This window comes from Vigna radiata, unplaced genomic scaffold (genome assembly GCF_000741045.1).
Source record: "Vigna radiata var. radiata cultivar VC1973A unplaced genomic scaffold, Vradiata_ver6 scaffold_48, whole genome shotgun sequence".
Classification (NCBI taxonomy): domain Eukaryota; kingdom Viridiplantae; phylum Streptophyta; class Magnoliopsida; order Fabales; family Fabaceae; genus Vigna; species Vigna radiata.
In genome coordinates, this window is record NW_014542925.1 from 1,099,449 (window position 1) to 1,108,847 (window position 9,399).

A 9,399-nucleotide genomic window follows, 5' to 3' on the forward strand; every position below is an offset into this window, starting at 1 on the left:
CCGTTAACAAAAAGGATGAACTTGATCCATTTTATCAAAAGTTGGGATCAATTGTTACGTGAAAAAAAAGGTAGGACCATTTTGAACACAACCCCCAAACTAGGGACCAAAAGCAGTATTAAGCCCAATAATAAAAGTGTGAAACTATGTTAATGGAATTAATGTTTGAAGAATGTTTATGTTTAAGTGAAGAACAAGCACTAGTGGAGTAAAGGGAAACGACAACGATTATATTTGCTTATCTGTAGCGGTTCCGCAACTGAGGTATATACAGGCCAGGAAAAAAATGGTAGGCTTTTTTCCTCAGTTTAGAACCCAGGCAAAAAGGTGATTGCTTTTGCCTCGGTTCGAATGCAACCAAGGTAATAAAGGGTGTTCCTTTTTTTATTTTTATTTTTTCACTTGACTATTGGCCTCGGTTGTTGGTGAACCTAGACAGTAGAGGGAGGTCTTCTACCTCGGTTAGGAGTTTAACCGAGACAGTAGAGAGATTTTTCCTTTTTTATTTGGTTTTTCGTCGACCTTTCTTCCTCGGTTGTGGCCAGAACCGATGTCGTAGAGGACATAATGCCTCGGTTATGGTCATAGTCGATGCCTATTCTAGGTGTTTGTTTTTTTTTTAGAAAAAATAGGTCTATTTCTACGACAATCCTGACTACAAAAACAAACTTGCATATTTCAAAATAGTCCAGAAGCATATTTTCAATGAAAATTATAATAAATCGTAAATAAATTCAATGTACATAGAATTGTAATCATTAAGCAACTTAGAAGCATAAATCAATCTAATGTACAAAGTTAACCTAATCATAAATATGCTAATGTAGAACTTACTATATCCTAATATCTACACATTATTATAGAGTTGAATTATATATTTTGCAAGTGTTTTCTTTATGTATGTGTTGATAGGGGGAGTTATGTACACCTGATTCCATATCTCACATATGAGTTTTTGATGATGATAAAAGAAATGTTTTTAATTTCTTGCACAACAAATGACAAAACAATTGGTTGATCTTTACTGTGTGTGTGCTTGAAATGATTAGAATAGGCATTCATTGATTGGAAATGAATCATTTGTTGAAACACATTGCACATTGAATATTTGATAGAAATAATTGATTACAAGGTTTGCATAATATGTTAAATTTCTTCAGATTTGTGTTTATGCCTAAGAGGGGCAAAATAACTATGTTTTAACCGATTACATTGAGTCTATAATTGAATAAAACACGTTACTATGCCAACATATGTTTGTTGAGTGCATTAAAGTGTTTAGAAAGGAAAATGTTTTCAAATTTTCCTAAGTATGGAACTTAAACAATTACATTATTTTCCTAATCACTTAAAATGTGTTTTAAGTGAAAACCATTTTCTTATAAGTTCCTATACCGATCATATTTGTTTGTTACTAGCTTGTGTGAATTACATAATTGATTACATGCTACACTTAATCTGTTAAATCTGATACAAGTGTAAAACTATTAAAGTAGAGAGAGAAAGCTTAACAAATTACATTAAGTGATTAATCGATTAAACTGCGTCAGAGTTGAAAAATCTATAAATAGATGCATTGCTCATTGCGTTAACATGATTTTATGATCTTGTACTTTCATAACTAATTCAGTTGTTGAGAATCAATTGCAGAAGCGTCCCGATCTTCTTGGAGAATCAAGTTTGTTCAATTGAAAGGAAATTCAAAAAGATTCTTACAAGATTGAAGTGCTTTCACATTGTGGATTAAATGTTCACATCTGGTGTGTTCTGTTGTGATCAGTATCTTCTGCAATCAAGGAGATTGTGTTTCCTTGTTGCTATGAGTTAGGAAGAGAAGGTGTGTGTTCTAGTTAGAGTCGGGATTGCTCTAAGGTGACAAAAACTTGGGATTACTTTCTGGGTTGAAAGGGTAGTTCTCTATATTCCTTCTTGTATAACTCTATCAATATAGTGGTTCCCTTCAACTCAGGTAGTTGAAGGAATATTGTATGTAGGCTTGTGATCGAGGTTGTACCCAAATCAAATTAATGTGCAATTAAGTGCAGTTAGGATGTGATTCCTAGTTCGTCTCTCAAGGACCAACAATTGGTTCAGTCATTAAATCAAACACTTGATGGGGGGATTCTTATGGACAATTTTGTGAACTAAAATGAAAAAATTAAAACACGAATTAAAGACAAAACTAACAACAAGTTGGCATTTGATCAATTACAATTCTTTCCAGTCCTTGATTAACAAAAATTATCTGCTCTAATCCCTAATCCAACACAAAGTAAATGACTAAGCGAAGTTTAAAGCAATTTTCATAAAGGAAACGTAGTACATCATTATTTAAGGTTGATTGGAAGGCAAACTGGATGTAGGCATTGAGGACGAACCCATATAAATCTATTGTTTGTATCTCTTTCATTATCTCTTTACATTTCAGTGCATACACACTTTACTTACAACATAAGAAAGAATAAAGATCATTCTAACTTTGCAAAAAGATTTGAAAAGCATGCCTTTTTATAAATCACAAATTCACCCCCCTCTTGGTATTGCGAAACAAGCCTCTTTATTTCTAACATAAAATTATACAACATTTTTCATTATCAAACAATTTAATACAAACACATTTTATTCAAAATTATACAACACCTAATTCAAAATATATATATACACACACACACAAATTTTATCATATTCATTCCTATCCTTATTATATCAACCATTATATCAATCTCATACGAATTTACTATATATTAAACACAAAAACAAAAATGGAGAAGGACTAAAAAGCATACCACTCGAAGAAGAACAGTCGTGCCAAGAGAACGGATGAATAGTGGAGGCGCGAACAGTAGCTGGCGGTTGTGACATTGTAGAAAGGCCGAGACGATGACGGCTAGTGGTGCAGTGGCGGGGGAGTGGTAAGGAAAAGAAGAAATTTGTGTGTGATTGGAGTTCGTTTCCCGTTGGGGAAGAAGAACAACGCAAACAATAGTTGGCGGTCGCAACACTATACAAAAATCGAGACAACGACAGTGGCGAGGCAAGGAAAAGAAGAAGGTCACACGCGAGAGGGAAGCATAGTTCGTTTCACGTTGTGGAAGAAGAGCAGTGCGAAAAGGTTACTATTTTACGTCTCTGAATTTTAACTATTGAAGAGGATATTACCTAGGTTAAGTAGAAAATCAAGGCAATAAGGCCCTTACTTCCTCGCTTATGCAGACAACCGAGTCATAAACCTTTCAAAAAAAAGATCTAAGTGAGAAATTTGAAAATATCTTCTAGCCACAGGCATTGGTTCGCGGTTAAATTGAGGCATAAAGCAGCTATGGCATCGGTTAGAAAGGAACTGAGGTAGTATATAGGTTGACAAAATGGATTTGGAATGTTGAGAATAAGAGGTTGTCAACTTCTAGCAGGACATACTGCCTTGGTTTGAAGCAGAATTGAGACATTAATCAGCTGTGACATTGGTTATAAAGGAATCGAGGTAATAAAGGTTGGCAAAACGGATTTTGAATGTTCAGAATAAAAGGTTGTCAGCTTTTGGTAGGACATATTGCTTCGGTTCTGAGTAGAACCGAGGTAGTATGTCCTTCTCACAAGTTTGTTAGTGAATATTAGTGCTTGCAGAGGGATTTGGCAGGCGTTTTTGGCTCGGTTGGTTAGAGAACCGATGCAGTAGGCCTATTTAGTAAAACCTATCAGGTGAAAAGTCTGATTTGAAGTATGTCAACATCGTCCCGTTGGTTAGAGAACCGAGGCTGTATACCTATTCAAAAAAGTTGTCAGGTGAAAAGGCATTTTGTAGTTTGGTAAGCAGGGTTTTTTGCCTCGGTTGGCTAGGGACCCGAGGTAGTATACCCCCTTAGGCATCAGTTCCCATTGAATCGAGGCATATAGTGTAGCCAAAATTACAAAATTGCTACCGCATTTTTATACACTTCAGTATTTTTGAAACTGAAGCGTAATGGGCAAGTTAAAAAACTGTTTATTTACTAGTGAAGTAGAAAACTTAAAAATAAATATACTGAAATAGGCTAATTCCACTGCTTTGCCAAGATAGATTCATCATCGGTTATCCGTAGATTATTGTTCAATTGATTATTGTTCGAGTTTCAAATTAACTAAAGTACATTCTCAATTAACTTGAGGGTGATCATACAATCAACCAAAGTAGATTCTCAATCAAATGCAAGACCTTTTTAGATTATTCACAATGAATTCAGCTAAAGTACATTCTCCATTAAATACTATTGTGTTTAATCATGTCTATTCTTAAATCTCCTAACCAAATTAAAAACTAATTAATTAAAGTAAATTCTGAATTAATTATAGTTGAAATTCTTACCACCAATTAAAGTACATTCTCAATTAGCAGGAAAAACCCATTTAATCATATGGATGTTCCTAAGTTCAATAAAAGTAAATTTTCAATCAAACCTAGAAACCCTTGAACTCTTATAATTAATATGCATGTAGATTCAAACACCTTATGATGCAAAAATCATTGTTTTTAATATGATTGAGAGATGAGAGACATAGAAAAAGAATAATTCAAATCAATAATCGAAAGAAATAAATTCGTTAATTCAACTTACCTTTAGAATCCACAATGAAATTATAGTGGAATAGCCCTAGAAGCATGGCCCTCCATGAATGGACTGAAACACATGGTAAAACTATAGAAAAGCCCCTGAAAGTTTCCTATATTTACTCTTCAACCCCTCATTTCTTTTTAAAATTGCAGAAAAGTCCCTTAGTTGACCAGACTTTGACCAGAGAACACTTGTTGACCTACTTTGACCTAAGGCATGACGTAGCCAATGAGGCCTTGCCATGATAACGGATTAAAATACCGTTATTTGATATATGATTTTGATACTAAAAGCACCCTTTTTGACTTAGAAACTTGCTTGAACTCATGTGTTTTCAGTAAATTGTGTGAATAAGAGAGTTGAGGTTGATTTTAACTGTTTTCTAACAAATTCCCCTTGTTTTGACAGAGATTGAAGCAATAATGGAAGAAGAAGTGAAAAGCCATGAAGACGGAGCTCAAAAGGGGTCAAAAAGACACCAAGAAGGGAGAAAACCTGAAGCCCAAGCGAGGACCAGGCGACAGAAACCTGAAACAACGAGTTGGAAATCACCGTTGGTCGCCCAGGCAACAGACACGACGCCCTTGCGACGGACGTTTGTAGCCCAGGCGCTGAAAACTGGCGCCCAAGCCTTACAGAAGCCCTGATTCATGCCTGGGCGAGCTCCCTACGACGCTTGAGCGTGATTTGACGTGGATCGGGCCTTGTTTCTGCTCTGATTTGATTCTTTTGGACCGGGCCGCACTTTGGAACACTTCTGGCATTATTTAAAGGACCCTGGGGCTCTAGGTTTAGCATCCCCTGGCAGAAGCGAGCATATCAATACACTCCTAGCCAATTCTTAATCTTCCATTCTTCTCCTTTTCTTGCATTGTTCATAGGTTCCCCCTAGTCTGTGGGGAACTAGTTTCTATTTGTTGTTGGGGAATGATGTAAGCTTGTAAACTCTCATGTATTTGAATTGATTCTTAATTTCATATGCTTTTTCCATTAATTGTTAGAGTAATTTATCTGTTCTTATTCTTGCTTATACAATAGCATGATCTGTGGTTTGCATGAGTGCTAACAGGTTCCTTGCAATTTAGGTCCTTGTTAAATTACTCCTAAGGGTCATATTGCTCAGACATGAGGATATGAGCCTTAGTCGTCTTAACCTCTTGATCTTCACATCTTTTTACTAGGAATTCTAGGAATTGTATGAACTGGTAATTAGGGAAAGACTTATTTACCGACACATCGGGTTTAAGTGTTTTAGTGAGGGACGTTGGCATTAATAGAAAAAGAAGAACATATCCATCTCATATAAATCAACCTTCATTCATCTTTGTGTTCTTTTGCCACTGATCAACTTTACTTTGTTTATTTTATTTTTTGCAATACAAACCATGATCTCTTTTTATTTTTAAGTCTTAATTAATCTTGTTTTCACACAACTGTTCAGCGCTGAGAGTCCTCTGGGACACGATACTTGGTCTTACCATTTTATATTATTTGTGCGACTCGATACACTAGCGGATTTGTACCAACATGCCACGTGTCAACCCCTTCCCCTTTGATGAGTCAATATTTTTCTTCTTCACTTAGCTTATTGTGCTAGATTTAATTAGGAAATTGTGCTCAAATGTCCAGTATTTTCCCGTTTTTGATAATTGTGCTTAATTTGACCAGGAATTCTCATTTTAATTAATTTGAATTATCTGAACTTATTATTTACATTATTAATTGTAGTAAAATTGTTGGATAATATTTTGGGACATTTGGATAAGGGAATCCTTTTATTTCATGGGGAAATGGTCATGGCCTGGAAGCATTTTTCATTCAATTTCCTTTTCAAAAACACATTTCCTTATTGCTGGAAACGACAATAAAAGCATTGAGCACAGATGAGAACCCAACAATTGAGAAATAAGTATATGACAAGCATATGAAATAAATAAGAATTTGAATATATGAGAGTTTCAAAAGATTACATTGCTCCCCAACAACAAAGGGTTTAGTTCACCATAATCATGGTGAAACTAGATGAAAATAATGAAAGAATGGAAGAAATAATCCTAAACTTGATTGAATGGAGCCTAAGCATCCAAGGAACCTCCTCCAAGGTGTGTGGAATAGCTCTAGACGTTCTCTCTCCCAAAAGAATCCTCTTCTAATTCGCATTGGGGCTATATATAAGCCCAAAAAGATAACAGATAAATTAAAGAAAGATTTACAAAATCTAACTAAAAAAACAGACAACCGCCCACGCGCCTAATTTGACCGCTCAACAGTTTGCCTCTTGTCGCTTTGACTGCTCAGCGGTCAGTTTTGCCGCTGAGCGGTTTCCCTCTAATTGCTCTAAGTGCTCAGCGGACCATTCTGGCGCTCAGCGGCTTGCTTGACCCTTCTTTCCATCATTTTTCTCCTTCTTTCATGGGTCTAAGTCCACCTTACTTCACTTCCATCTTTAATTCATCTAAAAACCCTGCAAAATAATGCAAAACAAGCATAATATCGCTAAAACCAACTTTTGACTCTCAAGAGACTCAACTAAAAACAAGCGTAATATCTCTCTCCCACACTCTCTTTTTGACCAATCCCACTCATTCCTAACTTTTCCCTTTTTCATTTTACATTGAGTTCACTTGACATGTTTTTTTTTTCTTTTCTTCTTTTCTTTTCTTTCACATGCTTTTTTCTTTTTCATCTTTTGAACTCAATGCTTTTCTTTTTCTTTTGCCTTTCACTTTCCCCATTCAACCCCAAACTTGAACCTTTTCAACACATATAATTCTTCTCAACTCTTACTCAAGGTAAATCAATTCAATCAAGGGTGTTCGTACTGTTTAAGGTCAAGATTCAAAAAGGGTATATCATTTACAATTCTTTGGGTGAAAATTTGGCTAAGTAAGGGCTTTCCAAGCATGGCCTTGATCATATGACATATACATGAAATTCAATCAATTATCAAGATTAAGTCAATACCATTCATGATTCTCTATAAACAGTGCACACAACAATAAAACTCTGAAGCTCAATACCTCACATAATCATGCTTTCTCACTTCTCACATGAATCCTGCTTAGCATCAAAATCACAATCATGAATCACTTACTCATCTGTTCACATAACTAGTGAACCATCAACCTGGATATCAACATTCACACATTCTCAATCATCATGCACAAGCAATCATCAATAGTAAACAACTCATCATGAAATNAATTGGAACCATTATCCGAATAAGTGTACAAGCCAAGCATAGACTCAAATATAAATTTAACCTATACTACTAATTCAAAATAATAAAACCTGGGTTGCCTCCCAAAAGTGCTTGTTTAACGTCCCGAGCCTGACCCAAACCTCATGGATCCACCAACATTAGTACGGTGGAAAACTGCTCCACTTCTCCTCCTAAATAATGTTTGAGCCTCTGACCATCTACTACCCAATTTCTCTCCTTATTTGTAGTCTCCAATTCCACAGCGCCATTCGAATATACCAGCTTTATCATAAAGGGTCCCGACCATTTTGATTTCAACTTCCCAGGAAATAACTCCAACCGTGAATTAAATAGTAGCACCTGCTGTCATGGAGTGAAAACTCTCTTTATCAACTTTTTATCATGATAAAATTTCACCTTTTCTTCATAACTCCTTGATGAATCATATGCATGTAACCGCATCTCTTCAAGTTCTAACAACTGATCTCTTCCTTTGCTTTGAATTTCATGAGGATCAAAATTTAAAAATTTCAAAGCCCACAAAGCCTTATGTTCCATCTCTACTGGAAAGTGAAATGCTTTCCCATATACCATCTGAAAAGGTGATAACCCCAATGAAGTCTTCATAGCCGTCCTGTATGCCCAAAGAGCATCATCTAATTTCCGTGACCAATCCTTTCGTGAAACAGCAACTGTCTTCTCTAATATCCTCTTAATTTCCCTATTGGAAACTCCAGCTTGACCATTTGTTTGTGGATGATAGGGTGCAACCACTTTATGTTTCACCCCATAATGTCTAAGTACCTTAACAAGTTGAGCATTACAAAAATGAGACCCCCCATCACTAATAAGTACCCTAGGGGTTCCAAACCGTGAGAAAATTTGCCTTTTCAAGAATTTAATCACCGTATTGGCATCATTCTTTGAACATGCTAGAGCTTCTACCCATTTACTCACATAATCAACAGCTACCAAAATATATTCATTATTAAATGATTGTGGAAAAGGCCCAACAAAATCAATACCCCAACAATCAAAAACTTCAACTTCCAAAATACCTTGTAACGACATCTCATGCCTTCTTGAAATAGCTCCTGTCCTTTGACAGTTATCACAATTCCTAGCATGATTATGTGCGTCTTTGAATAAAGTAGGCCAATAAAATCCTGACTAAAGAATTTTTGCAGTTGTTCGCTCCCCATTATAATGCCCTCCATAAGGAGAATTATGACAATGCCAAAGGATTCCTTCTGCCTCTTCCTTAGTTACACATCTCCTGAAAAGATTATCTGCTCCAATCTTGAATAAATACGAATCATCCCATATAAATTGCTTAGCATCGGAATAAAACTTCTTTTTCTGTTTCCAATTTAATTCTTCTGGGATAACACCTGTAGCTTTAAAATTGGCCATATCAGCAAACCATGGCCTTTGTTGAATATACAAAAGAGTTTCATTTGAAAAAGACTCCCAAACTTCCTTCTCTTTGCTTGTTACTTTCGTGTTAACCAGTCGAGATAAGTGATAAGATATCAAATTCTCACTTCCCTTCTATCCCGAATTTCTATGTCAAATTCTTGTAACAAAAGTACCCACCTAATTAACCAT

At 35.7% G+C, this 9,399-nt stretch overlaps 1 protein-coding gene across 1 annotated transcript; it reads right to left on the reverse strand.

The window, feature by feature from the left end:
- Positions 1 to 8,157: 8,157 nt before the first annotated feature.
- Positions 8,158 to 8,918, reverse strand: LOC106752815. The gene is made up of 2 exons (XM_014634587.1): positions 8,850 to 8,918; positions 8,158 to 8,595 (listed from the first exon to the last, which is right to left on the reverse strand). Exons 1-2 carry the CDS (start codon positions 8,916 to 8,918, stop codon positions 8,158 to 8,160), a joined length of 507 nt encoding a protein of 168 aa, XP_014490073.1.
- Positions 8,919 to 9,399: the final 481 nt, after the last annotated feature.

Coding starts and splice junctions, on each gene's coding strand:
- LOC106752815 (XM_014634587.1), bottom strand. CDS start 8,918: ATGCTAGGAATTGTGATAACTGTCAAAGGACAGGAGCTATTTCAAGAA. Junction 8,596..8,849: donor GCATGAGATGTCGTTACAAG/GTATTTTGGAAG, acceptor CAACTTGTTAAG/GTACTTAGACATTATGGGGT.